Here is a 19,438-nt window from a genome sequence, read left to right as displayed (position 1 = left end):
TGGTTGAAATCAGGCATTATTAAGCTTTGTAACGCCTTAGGTAACAGTATTTTCCTCAGAATGATATTTTTACTGTTACCAAAAATCGCTTCAGGTGGAGATGGATATCTATTTTCTGACTATTCAATCAAAAGATGTTCTGAACGCGAAAAGCACGGACATTCCATTTAAATGGACTAAAGGGCTATTTCTTGTGTTAGTGTCTTTTGTTTTTAAATAGAGGGTCATGGCCCCTTATTCTATTGTTACGGAATGAACATTATTGTTCTATTTTGTTCTGTCTACAGTAACATGATCACCCTTCTCCTTATACATATCCCTCAAGGGTGCAAGCAAACTAAATTGTATGGGTTTCATAGTCACTCCGGTGATGCCCTATTGTAGTGAACTTCGAAAATAAGAGGCTGAAGAGAGAAAATAATGGCGGATATTTATTAACTTTTATTTAGAATGTAAACCTCGTGACCAGATTTTATACTGTTAAAAAGTACTGTTACCTATGTTAGAGTACACACTTCTTAGTCATGCGGTACACTTGCATTAACAATATGAATAACTCCCTGTGGCCTGAGAGAAATTAACATTACTGAAATTGAGTGGTTATAACTATTAACACTTGAATCTTGTTTGAAATCTTCTTAAATTCTTAAGATATGAAAAAAGCATTCAGTGAAAGCAAACCTAAACGGGACTTCCAGCAATTAATTTTTAATACTTTTTCTCTCGTTAGATTTTCTTGATATATTTTTGCTTAACTTAAGGCGCACATATCTAATATTTCACTTCAGAAAAATGTTGCAAGTTGTTTTTTGATGAACAGTAATGTCCCGGTCAACTAGCACAGACTTCAACAGAGTTTAACATTAACATGACATTTTGAAGTTTGAAAACATTTGCTCATGTGTTTATACGAACGCAACCTTCAATGAGACAAGGTCGTGTCATTCCATGAATAGCCATATATGTTTCACAACTAATAGAACGCGAAAAAGAAACTAATAAAATAGAATTTGCAAGGGAGTTGATGAAGCCTGCATATCAGAGACATCTTTTTTGAAGCAATCAAAATATCCAAAAATCCTTGTGTTGTTTTAACATTATTTCATAAAGGAGTATGTTTAAACAACTCTCCTTCGAAAAAGCAAATTTGCAACAACTTAGATTAATGAAATTACACTTATACTATTGTGCTGAATGACTTTCAATGATCAGAAATATAATATCTCTTTTGGTATGAATAGGCCGAAGTCCATTTACAAATTTGTCAAATTTTAAATGACAGTGAATGCCAGTTTCAAGTGTGCAAGACTTTAATATTTTGTAGCAAAAATTTGTTTGTTTTTTTTTCAATAAGGAAATGATTCAATTAAAATCAAAGAAGTTTATTATGTATAAGTAATTTATGGCGATTTAAAATTTAGAGATTGTTCAGTAGGAACTTTAGCAGAGTTAAATATGGAATTTAAATTCATCATAACCCACACATAAATAATATTTATGTATTTGCATTTTATATATCTTTTCGATGTAAGTAAGATATAATATTCCGACTAAGCCATATACATGGAGAGAGGATAACAGTATTGTTTCCCTATTTTTACTGTATCTTTTATAAAGATGATCGTTTTAGACGTTTGTGGACTTTTGAGTATATTACTAATCTTCAATTTATTAAAAAAGGCATGTCTCACAGTTCTTTAACAGATAGCTGTACATTCATTATCTTACTGTTTCAATTAAAAATCATTCAAGCACAGGTTTGCATTCTTTCATGTATTTTCACTAGTTCCTACTTGTTAAACCGGAGGGGACTGAAACCCTCCGTCCGACAGTCCATCCGTTCACAAGATTTGATCCTATTATTACGCAAATATTACTGAAAATATATCTATGAGGCTTCAAATATATGTCGATGGTAGTCTGGAAAATATACACATTTTTTTCTTTCTTCATAATATTATGTTGAAACTTGGTTGCCATGTCAACAAATAGTCTTAAGATATAACAAATATAACAAAATAAGCGATAACTGAAAAAAACTTAAAATATTTTTTATTAAACTTGAAATATGGATAGTTGAAAGTATGAAAAATGTACACATATTTTTAATCTTAACTATAGGGAGTATGTTGAGAGCTGACCTACTCATCAAGCGTCAACGACCTCGTCAAGATTTCTGATTCACGTTTTTACGCATTTTCACAGTAAGTACTTTATTTCGTAAGGTATTTACTTAAAACTGGTCATCAAGCGCACCACATATGATAAGGTTGACAATTCTAGCACACAAGTTATCAAAATTATCACATTTGAATTTATAAATTTCATGAAAAATATGTTGTTTTGTTTTATCACTTCTTAAATCCTTAATTTATATACTTCAAACGTAATATACATGTTTCTTATTATCACTATAAAAATTATGAAAAGATTCAATATTGTTGCGTGATTGTATATATAGATTTATGACTCCTTTGAACTTAGATTTTTTTCTAGAAATCATTATTTCTTACTCAAACTTCTTCATTTCTTATAGGATTAAATTCAAACTACCACATCATTAGAACATGACAAAGTTAATGCTTCTAGCTTCCATATTTTTAGGACTTTCTCCTTCTTTTGGATGTACTTTAAGTTAAAAATATGCATTTATTAGCAACACATTCATTATATGTGATAAGATTTTTTAGTCTTGCGGGTGGGTTTCTATTATTATTGTCATTATGAGCTTTAAGTTTAATTACAAATTTGTGTTGTTGTTTTTTTCTCCTTTGAAACTATAAATAGTTTATTTGATTGTTTTATTTCTTAACTTTTCTTCTTTGTGACTTTATATAATATCTTCTTTTAATTTAAGATAGTTGATCTTTGTGACACTCACATCATATATCACAATGTTCATACGTCTTTCATTTTAATTTCAAGAGCTTTTCCCTCTAAAGTTTAAATTTTGCCCGTCAAAATGGAATATTCTAGTACAAACCTGAGATGTTAAAAGATTTTCCCTCAAAGTTTCTGTCAATCCTTCTGTCTGTCCTTTCCTAAAAACTGTTTCCTGAGATCACTTTTAAAGATTTTTCAAACCATATTTAAACAGCCACCGGAAAATCTTTGCACCACCGTGATAGTGGCAAACTTCACTACCATTTATACTTGCCCTAAACACTCAAAAATCATTTCATCCGATAAATTTAATGTTAATTATTAATAATTGACTTCATTTAAAGCTATTTTTAATTTTTTTCTTATCAAAAATTGTATTTTAAAAAAAATTTCCGGGCGGAATTTCATGTATTCCGATCGGAATTATGCTGTCCGGGCGGAATTATTTAAATTCCAATTGGAATTTATTCCAACATTATTATTTATTCCAACGGGAATTTCAATTTTTATGAAATTGTCGAAATACATAAACACATGCTTAATATGTATTTTTATGCATTTTCTTGTTGAAATAACGTCTATTTAAGCATTTTTCGGAAAATCCGATCGGATTTTTTTCCATTAAATTTAACTGGAAAAAAATCCGATTGGAATAAAACCCAACTGGACATTATTCCAGTTGGAGTTTTTTCCAATACTTTTTATTGGAAATAAATCCTATTGGAATTAATTCCAATTTCAAAGGAACGGAAATTAATCCAATTGGAAGGTAATATATATTAATATTTAAGGTAGTTTTATGTACTTCCCGGACTAAATTAAGACAAAATATGGGCCGAAACGTGTTAGAGCCGATTTTTGCACGGGCCGATTTGATGTAATACTAAACTGCTGACGAATGATGATATATATGATAATTTATATAAGAAACTGCTAACTAGTTTAAATAAAGAAGCGTTATCGAAAACTGCCGACAAGTTAGATAAAGAAGGAAAAACATTGAAGATGTCAATTAGGTGTCAACTAGCTATTAGTGTTATTCTAGGCGACGTCGAGAGATGCTTGATAAGACGTATTTTCATGATGACACTATTACAAATAATAAATATTGATATATAAATAATAATTGATATATTTCTCAATTTCTATTGTTAAATTATCTTATGTCAGTATGTTAATGAAATGTCTTCTATGTGATATAAATTGGATAAAATTTAGAAAATGTAGTCATAATATGGTGATCTTACATATAAAAGAATATCATATTCCGGAAAATATATGAAGTGAGTGAGTGAGTGAGTGAGTGAGTTGGTGAGTGAGTGAGTTGGTTAGTGAGTGAGTGAGTGAGTGCACTCATTTTTTCATTCATTTTTTCATTCATTCATTTTTTCATTCATTCATTCATTCACTCACTCACTCACTCACTCATTTTTTCATTCATTCATTCATTCATTCATTCATTCATTCATTCATTCATTCATTCATTGGATGATTACTTTAAATTTCTTAGACCGTACCATAATCATTTAGCTGTAAAATTGGGCGGGGTTTGGCTTATGCAGTTCTTATTTTCAATTACAAATGAATAAAGGAATTCTCATTCGGCTAATAAAATGATTGGAATAAAAAATGAATCAATAACATATGACAATGACAATGACAATAGATTTTATTTAGCATTAAACATTGTACAAATGTTTATAGCAAGAAATGATGAACAAATCAAATACACATCCCATATATACAAATGGTGAGCGTTAGTGCAAAGGCAATAATAAGTCCTCTTTCTTCCTTAACATTAATAAGTGAAATGCATTTTTTGAGTAAGCATTTAAATGTTTCTGGTATATAAAAAAAGTGATGAATACAGTAACAGATTGTATGAGACTAATGAACTGTTTTTCTCTTTTAATTGACTAAGTATGTATTTTGCCAAATTCAACGAAGTACATATTGAGTTGGCATTGAATATTTTTGGTACAAAAAAAAATAATAATTAATTGCAATAATAAACTGTATATATGTAAGACCAATGCCAAAGTTAATGAAATACTTCTTCAATAACCATTAAATATTTGGTACAATAGCAAACTTTATAAGATTTAGGAAGAATGTTTCTCTTTAAGATGGTCAAGTATTTATTCTGCCAAACTCAATAAAACACTTCCTCAAACATATATCTGATTGGCCCCAAATGTATGTTCACACCCCAAAATCTTGTGAAAACATTCCATCAATTAAGTTTTATTACCCTTTAATCAGATTGAGATCGAACTGCATGGTGTGAAAAACACAAATGACCATCTTTGGATATGTCACACAAAAAATAAATAAAATGTGGATCATTTAGCCGTAAATTTTACATACAGTTTATTAAGAATTAGCTCTAAAAAGATTGTTTCTTTGTTTAGTTCATTAATTAATTAATTTAACGCTCTTTACATTCAGGAAAACATATTTTATAAAATCATGCCGACCACATAAATTTGTGAAAAACTGCTGATCAGCTAGATATTAATTCAATTTTATTTAAGGCCGTAAAACTTCTTATTCTATATGTTCGGCAAGTTTAACGCTCTTTACATGCAAGCGAGAAAAGGCTGACTATTAAGATATATAGAGAAAAATGATATTTTGCCGTGAAATTATTATTCATTTTATGTTGTCTGCAAAGTTAATATATTGTATTTAGTCATGTCAACGACAAAAATAAAATGCTGATCAATTTAATATTAATTCAAATTGATGAAAGCCGTAAAACTCTTCTTTTTCTATATGGTCAGCAAATTTAACCTTCATTCAGGCGAGCAAATGCTGACCACTTAAATCAACAAAATATTTTACAAATAGAATCAGCAAAGAATAACTTTAATGAATAAACATATGAAAAATTATGGTTTTGATTGAATGATTACCTAAAATTTCTTTGACCGTAACATAATCATTAAGCAATAAAATTGGGCTGAGTTTGGGTTATGCAGTACTTATTTTCAATTACCAATGAATAAAGGAATCATCATTCGGCTAATAAATTGATTGGATTGCAAAATGAATCAATGACATATCTGATTGGCCCCCAAAAACGTGTGAAAACATTGTTATCACATGACATAAATTACTTAACATATTACGTAACAGAAGTATAGATCGATCAATTTAAGTTTTATTACCCTTTAATCAGATTGAGATTCAATTGCATGGTGTGAAAACACAAATGACCATCTTTGGATATATCACACAAAAAATAAATAAAATGTGGATCATTTGGCCGTAAATTTTACATACAGTTTATTAAGAATTAGCTCTAAAAAGATTGTTTCTTTGTTTAGTTCATTAATTAATTAATTTAACGCTCTTTACATTCAGGAAAACATATTTTATAAAATCATGCCGACCACATAAATTTGTGAAAAACTGCTGATCAGCTAGATATTAATTCAATTTTATTTAATGCCGTAAAATTTCTTATTCTATATGTTCGGCAAGTTTAACGCTCTTTACATGCAAGCGAGAAAAGGCTGACTATTAAGATATATAGAGAAAAATGATATTTTGCCGTGAAATTATTATTCATTTTATGTCATATCAACGCAAAAATAAAATGCTGATCAATTTAATATTAATTCAAATTGAAGCCGTAAAACTCTTCTTTTTCTATATGGTCAGCAAATTTAACCTTCATTCATTCATTCATTCATTCATTCATTCATTCATTCATTCATTCATTCATTCATTCATTCATTCATTCATTCATTCATTCATTCATCTATTCATTCATCTATTCATTCATTCATTCATTGCATGATTACTTTAAATTTCTGAGACCGTTCCATAATCATTTAGCTGTAAAGTTGGGCGGGGATAGGTTTATGCAGTTCTTATTTTCAATTACCAATGAATTCGGCTAATAAATTGATTGGAATGCTAAATGAATCAATGACATATATCTGATTGGTCCCATATGTATGTTCACACCCCAAAATCTTGTGAAAACATTCCATCAATTAAGTTTTATTACCCTTTAATCAGATTGAGATCGAATTGCATGGTGTGAAAAACACAAATAACCATCTTTGGATATATCACACAAAAACATAAATAAAATGTGGATTCATTCATTCATTCATTCATTCATTCATTCATTCATTCATCATTCATTCATTCATTCATTCATTCATTCATTCATTCATTCATTCATTCATTCATTCATTCATTCATTCATTCATTCATTCATTGCATGATTACTTTAAATTTCTGAGACCGTACCATAATCATTTAGCTGTAAAGTTGGGCGGGGTTAGGCTTATGCAGTTCTTATTTTCAATTACCAATGAATTCGGCTAATAAATTGATTGGAATGCAAAATGAATCAATGACATATATCTGATTGGCCCCATATGTATGTTCACACCCCAAAATCTTGTGAAAACATTCCATCAATTAAGTTTTATTACCCTTTAATCAGATTGAGATCGAATTGCATGGTGTGAAAAACACAAATGACCATCTTTGGATATATCACACAAAAACATAAATAAAATGTGGATCAATTAGCCGTAAATTTTACATACAGTTTACGAAGGAAATTAGCTCTAAAAAGATTGTTTCTTTGTTTAATTCATTAATTAATTAATTTAACGCCCTTTACATTCAGGAAAACATATTTTATTAAATCATTCCGACCATTTAAATTTGTGAAAAACTGCTGATCACCTAGATATTAATTCAATTTTATTTAAGGCCGTAAAACTTCTTATTCTTTATGTTCGGTAAATTTAACGCTCTTAACATGCAAGCGAGAAAGATGTACAGAGAAAAATGATATTTTGCCGTGAAATTATTATTCATTTTATGTTGTCTGCAAAGTTAATATATTGTATTTAGTCATGTCAACGACAAAAATAAAATGCCGATCAATTTAATATTAATTCAAATTGATGAAAGCCGTAAAACTTCTTATTCTTTATGTTCGGTAAATTTAACGCTCTTTACATGCATGCGAGAAAGATGTACAGAGAAAAATGATATTTTGCCGTGAAATTATTATTCTTTTTATGTTGTCTGCAAAGTTAATATATTGTACTAAGTCATGTCAACGATTAAATTTAGTACAAAAATAAAATGCTGATCAATTTAATATTAATTTAAATTGATAAAAGCCGTAAAACTCTTCTTTTTCTATATGATCAGCAAATTTAACCTTCATTCAGGCGAGCAAATGCTGACCACTTAAATATATAGTGAAAATGCTTATTAGGTAGATATATAGAGAAAATTGATATTTTGCAATGAAATTGATATTTATTTTAAACTGTCTGCAAAGTTAATATATTGTATTGTCATGTCGATCATTGAATTTTGTAAAATAAAAAAATATATTTTCGAAATTATGAACAAATAATATATTTTTTTAATATGTTGAAAAATATCTAAAGTGTGTGTATCACCTTACCTGTAATTGGTAAGTATATTTTACCTTTTCGTCATGTCGAATTTTAGCTTTTAAAATTGTCAAAACATTTTCAATCTATTTCATTTTAGTTTTAAAATGTGCACATGAATAACCCTTTGAGAATGTTGTAGGAAACTAATATTTAACTCGATGTGCAGATACAGTACGAAATTCATTCATTCATTCATTCTATTCATTCATTCATTCATTCGTTCGTTCGTTCGTTCGTTCGTTCGTTCGTTCGTTCGTTCGTTCGTTCGTTCGTTCGTTCGTTCGTTCGTTCGTTCGTTCGTTCGTCATTCATTCATTCATTCATTCATTCATTCATTCATTGATGATTACTTTAAATTTCTGAGACCGTACCATAATCATTATGCTGTAAAGTTGGGCGGGGTTTGGCTTATGCAGTTCTTATTTTCAATTACCAATGAATAAAGAAATTTTCATTCGGCTAATAAATTGATTGGAATGCAAAATGAATCAATGACATATATCTGATTGGCCCCATATGTATGTTCACACCCCAAAATCTTGTGAAAACATTCCATCAATTAAGTTTTATTACCCTTTAATCAGATTGAGATCGAATTGCATGGTGTGAAAAACACAAATGACCATCTTTGGATATATCACACAAAAACATAAATAAAATGTGGATCAATTAGCCGTAAATCTACATACAGTTTACGAAGGAAATTAGCTCTAAAAAGATTGTTTCTTTGTTTAATTCATTAATTAATTAATTTAACGCCCTTTACATTCAGGAAAACATATTTTATTAAATCATGCCGACCATTTAAATTTGTGAAAAACTGCTGATCACCTAGATATTAATTCAATTTTTGATAGCTTTTTGATAGATTTTATTATGAAACCGTATGCTTTAGTCCAGTCATCTATTTCAGTAAGTAGTGTTTTTATTTTTTCTATGAATTTACTTATTTAAGATGGTATTTTACTTAATATATTTAAAATATGTCAACGACTCCAAGCAATTAATTAAAATTTGTTTACATGTTTAGTTTCTTATCATAGATTAAACCGAAACACCGTATCCGTTTGGTATATTCTTGATATTCGACGAGGTCCTTATTCGAAGACTGACGAATAGGGCCGAAAAGTTGCGACTTGATTTCTAACAATGCATTTCCGCAATTTTGGTCATTTGTATTTCAAGAGATAACTTTGAAATGTTGAACCCGATTCTTTATCTTGTAGACGCTTGTTCTGATCGAGGCGCTTTAACTACCTTACTCTTGACAATCATAAATATCAGGCATCCGAAGGTGCTGTCTTAATCTGATCGGGGTCATAAGGCGCTTTGACCGCATTACCTCGATCAGAACAAGCATCTATAAGATAAAGAATCAGGTTCAACATTTCATCATTCATCATAGCTTAAGTTGGGAAACCGAGACGGGAACACACGCATACATTCCTGCTAGAAATATTGCGCACGAACAATCACATCTTTATAAGGTTGAGAAGCCGGGCAGGGAACACACATACACACAAAAAAAAAGAAAAACCGGGAGCGGCAAAATAAAGACGAGTTTCACAAACTTCACTGATGTCGCAAACAATCATTTATCGAGACATTTTTATGGCAACTTCACTAACAGATAGGCTTTTTAACAGATTGCATTTAAGGAAAACAACTCCAATTTATAATATGTATAAGTGGCAGTTTAAATATATGTATATAGTAAGCAGAAGTAAAATATCGTCTGCATATCGTGAAGTTAGGGTGTCAGCGCAATGTCGTAGAACGTCATTCTGTTCACGGTGTATTAAAAAATAGCTATTCTTACGAACCAAATTTTACAATACAATATTAAATAAGTATAGGTTAAAGTTTATTAGTACGTACTAACATAAATAAATTGGTTAGGTGCGCGCAGCGCAAATAAAACTAATAAATGAATGAATGAATGAATGAATGGATGAATGAATGAAAGAATGAATGAATGAATGAATGAATGAATGAATGAATGAATAAATAAATAAATAATAAAATAAATAAATAAACAAATAAATAAATAAATATTATTATGAATGAATGAATGAATGAATGAATGAATGAATGAATGAATGAATGAATATATATATTTAATATTTATTTTTTCATTTAATACTTTGCGTGCACGACTATATTTATCTGCGCGTTTTCATAGACGTTAATAATTTTAAAGCCATTATACTTGAAATTTTTGCATAAGACAGACAGGCAGACAGAAAACTTTATTTGCACTCAAGGTATTACAAATACAACATGAGGATGTATGCAAATAACACAAATTAAGCAATATATGGTTCCGGTAGAGATCAGCAATAGAAAAAAGGGGAAAAAATAAAATAGAAAAACAATTATTTATGCATTCAGTATCATATATCAGATGATATAAGATTATAAGAATAATCAGAGATGGCATTGATTATGTTAATGTCTTAAACTAATTAAAATACATACACACCACTAATTATTATTAACTGATAGGCGTGGTCAAGATCTACTAATTGACCAGTCGCAAAAGACAGCGCGTGATTACCTGATTTCATTGGATAACCTCTAAAACGGTCAAAATTATCTGATTGGTAGCATATCGACGGTCCAGCGATTCCCGTCTTAATGCAAATGAGAGCAACGAGGCAGTAAATTTTATTGTGGCTTTAAGGATATTTTATATCTTTTTCCAGTGAACCTAAGCACACAAAATAAAGGATATTTGGGAAAATAAAGTTGCTGTAACAAATTCAAATTACTTTTCCCCATAGGTTCTTAAGGTTAAGTTGTTTTGAAGCTTTCAAATTATTTTCCAGAAAATGATGGCGAATAGAAAGACTGATATTTTTACAACTATATTGCCGGTCCCGTGGTAAACGCACATCTAAACAACCTCAACAGAAATATTTCCGCCATTGCTCTGGTCTTTGGTTGATAACGAATAATTAACAGTGCAATTTTTATTGCAGTCAAAAAAACAGTTTTAATATTTTTCTTTATTTTAAATATAATGTGATATTCGTAAACGTCATTAACGAAGTTTTTCAGTATTCGATGCATAGAAATCACGTCTTTCTATTTTGCATCGAAATCATGTTTATTTATTTTAGTTTGACCAGTGTACATAAATGACATTTACATAGAATATAAAATTGTACAAAGATACGTATTTTTTAGACTAAATGTATTGAAACAAAGTATTTCAATGAATATGACATACATTTAAAAATAAAAATCACCATCATCTTCAAAATAACCGGGTTTATAGGAATGCGTTTCTTTTACACTATTTATGATACAATCATTATTTATCTTACACACATATATATATATGTACATTAGTACTTTTTCCTATATACCAATACGTAAGGTTATTCGAAAGCATCTTAGATCAATAATCATTAAAGTCGCTAACAATTCGTCTGCTAATTACCGATAACAAACGGTATCGCTGAGATCTTGTGTTTTGGCATAGCAAGAGTTCTGAAGATATCTCATATTGCAGAGAAATATATATACAATGCATTCAAAACTATTTCTTCTTCATTTGTCCGTATTAGTTTCTACACATATATGACTGATACGCGGCGTATGAAAACTGTTTTTTTCACAAGTTTCATAGATTACTTTTAACGTAAACTATCTCATATTGCAGAGAAATATATATACAATGCATTCAAAGCTATTTCTTCTTCATTTTTCCGTATTAGTTTCTACACATATATGACTGATACGCGGCGTATGAAAACTGTTTTTTTCACAAGTTTCATAGATTACTTTTAACGTAAACTATTTCTGTGAAATATTCACTATTTTGCAGGGAGAATGTAAACTTCAAGATCAATAAATGCTTTTATAGATTGCTCTGTCCGTTTGTTTGTTATAATAGATATAATTTACATGTGTGTCGCACAAATCAAATAAAATCTCTTTTTTTTTTCATAATTGCAATAATCAAGTTTGACATATTTGTTAAGATATTTTTATGAAACATATAGCATATTGTTTAACATATGTACTTTAAGATAAATGAATGTATTATTAGATATATCTGTCCGTTTATCCATGCTAGAGTCCAGAATTACATTAATAATTGGAAAAACGCGCGCTGCAAATAAAACGCTTTTCATGATGTTTTATTCTTACGCAGAACGTTATTTACAAAGGCATAAGTTATTCGATATATTGTAGAGACGAATGTATATGTCAAGATACTGAAATACATCTTAAAACAACTCTGCCAGTTTGTCTGCTATAATACACATACTTACATATTTCAGGAAAGTCGGACAATGCATATAAAATCGGTGTATTTCATTTTTTTATTATCAAGTTTGCCATTATTTATTAAGATATCGTCATGAAACATATATCATATTGTAGGGACATCTGGAAACTTAAAGTCAACTTAAGGCAACACTACTATATTTGTCCGTTTAAGCGTGATCTTGTCCAGAAAAACATTCATAACGAAGGGGGGGGGGGGGCACTCGCGCGGCTAATAAAGAAAAACAGTGTTTTTCTTGATATTCAATTCTTACAAAGGACGTTAGTTACTATGTTTCTGTTGCGGAAACAACTCTGTCCGTTTGCCTGCTAAAATAGCCACACTAACATGCATAAATTTTAGAAAAGTCGGACAATTCAGACAAATCGGTGTATTTCATAATTTTCAATAATCAAGTTTGGCTTTATTTGTAAAGATGTCTTTATGAAACATATACCATATTGTTTAACATATGTACTTTAAGATAAATGAATGTATTATTAGATATATCTGTCCGTTTATCCATGCTAGTGTCAACAATTACATTAATAATTGGAAAAACGCGCGCTGCAAATAAAAACGCTTTTCATGATATTTTATTCTTACGCAGGACGTTATTTACAAAGGCATAAGTTATTCAATATATTGTAGAGACGAATGTATATGTCAAGATACTGAAATACATCTTAAAACAACTCTGCCAGTTTGTCTGCTATAATACACATACTTACATATTTCAGGAAAGTCGGACAATGCATATAAAATCGGTGTATTTCATTTTTTATTATCAAGTTTGCCATTATTTATTAAGATATCGTCATAAAACATATACCATATTGTAGGGACATCTGGAAACTTAAAGTCAACTAAAGTCAACACTAATATATTTGTCCGTTTAAGCGTGATATTGTCCAGAAATACATTCATAACGAGGGGGGGGGCACTCGCGCGGCTAATAAAGAAAAACAGTGTTTTTCTTGATATTCAATTCTTACAAAAGACGTTTGTTACTATGTTTCTGTTGCGGAAACAACTCTGTCCGTTTGCCTGCTAAAATAGCCCCACTAACATACATAAATTTTAGAAAAGTCGGACAATTCAGACAAATCCGTGTATTTCATAATTTTCAATAATCAAGTTTGACTTTATTTGTTAAGATGTCTTTTTGAAACACATTCCATATTGTAGGGACACATGTATTCTTTAAGATAAATAAACGCGATTATAAATATATTTGTCCGTTGTTCTATGCTATACCTCAGAAATGCAGGGATTATTCGGACAATACAAGCAAATCGGTGTTTATCATAATTTTTAATTTTTATGTGTTGATTTATTCAGAACAGTATCTTCATTAAACATAAATCCTATTGTAGGGAAACATACGGCGTATATACATTACGATAAATGAATGCATTCCTATATATATCTGTCAATTTTTCTATGATAGTGAATAGAAATACATTGTTAAATAAAATAATAATAATAATAATTTTATAATTTGTTGATAAATATAAATTGATTTTTTGCAGCCACATATGAGATATTGATAGAATATAAATATTATAAAAGAAGCTTCGCAAACATTTGTTCATAAGAATGGAATAATAACAACAACCACAACAACAACAATAACAATAATAATAATAATAATAATAATAATAATAATAATAATAATAATAATAATAATAATAATAATAATAATAATAATTATTATAATCATAATAATCATAATTATAATAATTGTAATACAAAATAAATATAATAATATAATAATAATAATAATAATAATAATAATAATAATAATAATAATAATAATAATAATAATAATAATAATAAATAAAGAATAATAATAAAATAATCATCGTCATCATCATCATCCCTGTCACAACAGCACTACAACCAATCAATAATAATAATAATAATAATAATAATAAATAATAATAATAATAATAATATAATAATAATAATAATAATAATAATAATAATATTATATATAATAATAATAATAATAATAATAATAATAATAATAATAATATATAATAATAATAATAATAATAATAATAATAATAATAATAATATATCATTATATATGATTATAATATATAATAATATAATAATAATAATAATAATAATAATAATAATAATAAATAATAATAATAATAATAATAATAATAATAATAATAAATAATAAATAATAATAATAATAATAATAATAAATAATAATAATAATAATAATATAATGAAATGATAATAATAATCATAAGAATCATAACATAGTAATAATAATAATAACAATAATAGAAATAAAAATAATCATAAAAACAATAATAAATAATAAAAAAAATATATATTCATAATAATAATAATAACAATAATAAATAATAGAAAAATATATATTTATAATAATAATAATAATAATAATAATAATTATAATCATAATAATCATAATTATAATAATTGTAATACTAAAAATAAAAATAATCAATATAATAATAATAATAATAATAATAATAATAATAATAATATCAATAATCATTATAATAATAATAATGAATAAAAGTAATGATTATATAAATTATAATCGCATCATGGAATTTTATTCTTCTTCCTTGTTTTCATTATTATTATTATTATTATTATTATTATTATTATTATTATTATTATTATTATTTATCATCATAGTCATAAATAATTCGCAATCTCTTATTAAAAGGAAATCAAATGGATAACTGTGAAATAATTTGAAAATGAATCATTTGATGAAAATCCAGTTGGATTTTTTTCCAATAACTTTTATTGGAAAAAAATCCAGTTGGAATTTTTTCCAACAAAAATAATTGGAAATAAATCCAATCGGATTTTCATTTTTTTCAAAGCACCTTATTGGTAATTCAGCGTGTATAATTATGTTAATTTCTATCGAAAACTATCATTTGCCTTTAATTATTATCGCTTTTATACTTATAAAAATTTTCTTTAAAAATCCAGTCGGAATTTTTTCCAGCTTTCAAAATGGGATTTTTTTATTTTAGAGAATAAGTTCTTCAAAACTAGTCAGAAAGTCATTAAAGGATGTATGAATGGTTATTTTTATAGTTTAAGCGTTGCTGGAAAAATTGAAATCCCGTTGGAATAAATAATAATGTTGGAAAAAATTCCAATTGGAATATAAGTAAATTCCGGCCGGACAGCATAATTCCGGGCGGAATACATGAATTTCCGCCCGGACAAATTTTTTAAAATACAATTTTTGATAAGAAAAAAAATTAAAATAGCTTCAAATGAAGTCAATTATTTATAATTAACATTAAATCTATCGTATGAAATGATTTTTAAGTGTTTAGGGCAAGTATAAATGGTAGTGAAGTTTGCCACTATCCCGGTGGTGCAAAGATTTTCCGGTGGCTGTTTTTACTTAAAATAAAGAAAAGTTGAAACATTAGTTATTCATATCTTCATCCTGAAAAAATGGATCTTTTGATTATCTGTATACAAACAAATACAGAAATCGAAAGATTTAAATAGATTCCTGTCATTTATTCATGTATTCATTCAATGGCATAATTGAATCAGAATATTGCCAAGGTTCCTACTGGTAGTGGACTTCTGTATTGCTTGTAATAGTATGATAATAACTTGTGTACGTGAGACTTTAAACATGTGACCACATTACATAACATAATCTTATAAAACTATAAGAATGCAATTTGACCTCGAAAATATATGTCTTTCTGCTTGACGTCAATACTACATTATATGGAGTTCGTTTCATTAAATGTTAGTATACCAATTCCATTTTCATTCCTAATCTGTGGTACACAATACTAATAGCTATGTAACACGGCAGGGATTTTAAATTCTTTCATTATTTCTTGTTTTTGTTTTGCTCATGTAAAAAACATTAAACATACAAGGGTTGGCCAAAAATGTCGTAGACTACATTATTTTCTCTTCAATTTGACGTCATAACTTTTTAAAATTTACCAGACAACTTCATTCATTATTTGTTAATTAACCTACTTAAAGTCAATAGCCAATATATTAAGTAACGCTTTTCATCACGGTTTTAACTTTAACAGTACAACTTACCCGGAGCACGATAAAATATTAGTCAGTGTTGAGAACATGCTTCTTAAAAACATGCCTTTTACTTCTAGCATAATAATAATTATGGGAAATAACGTCAAGTGGAATGACGTCATTCATTTTGACGTCATATCACCAACAGACGTTTATGTAACGTTAATTTGAAAAAGTCTGTAGAATAATACGTAACAGCAGTGCTATTTGAAAATGCCCAAAATGGCGACGTCAGATGAAATTGCGGCGCAACGCATTGTCATTGAATATTGTGTTCAGTTGAAGAAGCGTCCAGTGTTAATTGACAACATCGAGAACATTATATTTTATCAAGATAATGCACCTTGCCATAGATCTCAGGAGACACAGCCTGAACTTGATGTGATAGGTTTTCAGAGACATCCATACGCCCGTAGACTTTGCAGGGTTTTCTTATTTTTAATCACGATTACGAGGTCACAGGTTCGAAAACTTCAGCAAACTCCGCCAGGTAACTCTGCAAGTGTTGAGAACATTGAAGCAGAACTATTTTGAAAACTTTTATGATAAATAGCTCGCCCGACACCGACAGTGCATCGAGAAAAACTGAGAATACTCTGCAAAAACATTTTTTAAAATCTTATAACGTCATGACGTTTATGATGGCGTTTGCCGGGTATGTATAGGTAGCATTCTTTAAATTCTGATTAAATAACTTCATTTTTGGAGATATTTTGATTTTATTTCACAAAATTTCACATAGACACACATGAAATGTGTATTGAATTTTCCCTAGCTGGTCGACTTTATTGTGTTATAATTGATTGACTTTGTCTACAATATTTTGGGACAACCCTCGTACTTCTTAATCTGAAAACAGATAAAATTACAAAAATATCAAGCATACATACAATGTGCATTAAATCACCATTCTACATTCTAATTGTACCAAATCTTCATTAAATACATCATTAAGATCAAGGAAACATTTTATTACATTTCAGCTTCATTGGGATACTGCTGAATATTAAAACAAAGTGACATTATGATTAGATTGTATAACGCTGTGAAGGACTACTTCTTGCAAACAGCATCTCCTCCACCAAAACTGACAACAGTTCCTTGGAGGGAAACTTCTAAACGGGGCATGGGAGTAACACCTTTACAGGTAGATCTAAGTAGTAGTAGGGCAGCCTACTATCATCCTTACCGTCATTACTGACAACGGTATATTTCTAAAATGTAGGTAAAGTTAGGTTTGAATAACTGACGCGTGAAAGCCAATGTCAAAATGACATATTATTCGAGACCGTAAGCGCCAACAACAGAACCATTTGATCCACATTTCTCACACGTCACAAAATGATCACCACATTAAAAAACCGTTGCTAAGGCTTTGATTCATGGGGGACAAATTGACCCTAGGTAACGTTGAACTTGATAGCCATTTCTACTCATCTATATTACCTTTTGACCCGCAACTTTCAAACTTTATACAATGACTACTCTAATACAAGGCCCTATGTTTAAGGCATTGTTGCACGAATGTCAGGTCACAGTGACCTTTTTTGCAAACTATTTCTGCTGTAACACTAGAGAACGACTTGACTTAAAGTCTTGAAACTTCATAGGATGATCAGCATCAACGATGATAAGGGCAGTAAAAAACATTGTTTGAAAGTTCATAATACTTATGCATTATGTGCTATGTTTTCTTACATATTCCGTCATAATTAATTTTAGAAGTTCAATTTAAACGTATATGAAAAACAATCGTATAGGTAATGATATGCATTAGAGGAATCGACACCACTATGTCAAAATACGTTTTACATGATTAAGGGTATTTTTTCTTTCATGTCTTAAGAATCTAGCGCTAAAACATACTTAAATTTCAGAGTAGAAATGTGGAAAACTTTAATCACAGCTGAATTATTCACTTTGTAATCTTTAATATAAAAGTGCAAAGTATATAATAACTTTGTATTGTCCTTCACAGATATGACTTAAATTGTGATATTTTTCAAAATTATTTCATTTAAATATAAATGTGTATATTACAAACAGTAATATGGGAGGGCATATGTGATATTTTGACATTTCCTGTCTAACAATGCCGTAGTGATTGAGCTTGTAAACAAACGGGTTGATAAGTTAATAAAAATATAAATGTTTACAATCGATGTGCATAATGTATATTCTAGACGAAGAACTTTGTGCTTTTCTAACCCGAGTTTGAAAATAACAAATATTAACATCTTCGCATTGGAATAGAAAATCGCTGGTTTGTAAGTCCTCACTCTATGACACATCTTCTGTTCGTTCACATTGAGAACGTGTATTTTCGAAGCATAAGTAGTTTGTATCTTCAAAAGAAATTCAAAACCATACAAGCAGACCCTTCAAAAGATAATTGTAAAATGTCAATTCGTGACATTTAATGAGCCAACAATAGTATTATTATGGGTTGCTTAAGTATAATGTGTCAGTCAAGTAAATCAGACACAATGTTTTGGTCAGTTGTAAAGTAAGATAAAAAGTACATGCATTATAATATCAAGATTGTGAGAAATCATTCCACAATTACAGGTTCTGGTGAAAAGCAAAGTCAATAACAAATAAAACTGAAAAGTTTTAATAAAATAATTACAATGATATGCACGTGAATTATGTTACTTGTACACGAACACGTCATCCCTTGGGTGTTAACAAAATCATTCAATAATAACGTTTTTGATCAATACGATGAAGCAGACAAACATGTTCAAAA

The 19,438-nt window shown here is 28.8% G+C and overlaps 1 protein-coding gene across 1 annotated transcript in view; it reads left to right on the top strand.

Moving 5' to 3' along the window:
* The first annotated feature begins 2,121 nt into the window (after positions 1 to 2,121).
* Positions 2,122 to 19,438, top strand: part of LOC132717661 (interferon-induced protein 44-like) — a 31,867-nt gene continuing 14,550 nt past the window's right edge. The window contains exons 1-2 of the mRNA XM_060701183.1: positions 2,122 to 2,204; positions 17,673 to 17,836. Coding sequence (XP_060557166.1) covers positions 17,714 to 17,836 — 123 coding nt within the window. The 5' untranslated portion in view covers positions 2,122 to 2,204; positions 17,673 to 17,713. The remainder of the gene's footprint in view (positions 2,205 to 17,672; positions 17,837 to 19,438) is intronic.

This window comes from Ruditapes philippinarum, unplaced genomic scaffold (genome assembly GCF_026571515.1).
Source record: "Ruditapes philippinarum isolate M1 unplaced genomic scaffold, ASM2657151v2 ctg829_1_1_1_1, whole genome shotgun sequence".
Taxonomy (NCBI): domain Eukaryota; kingdom Metazoa; phylum Mollusca; class Bivalvia; order Venerida; family Veneridae; genus Ruditapes; species Ruditapes philippinarum.
Note: the sequence above shows the minus strand (reverse complement) of the source record. Positions and strands in the feature narration are given on the sequence as shown.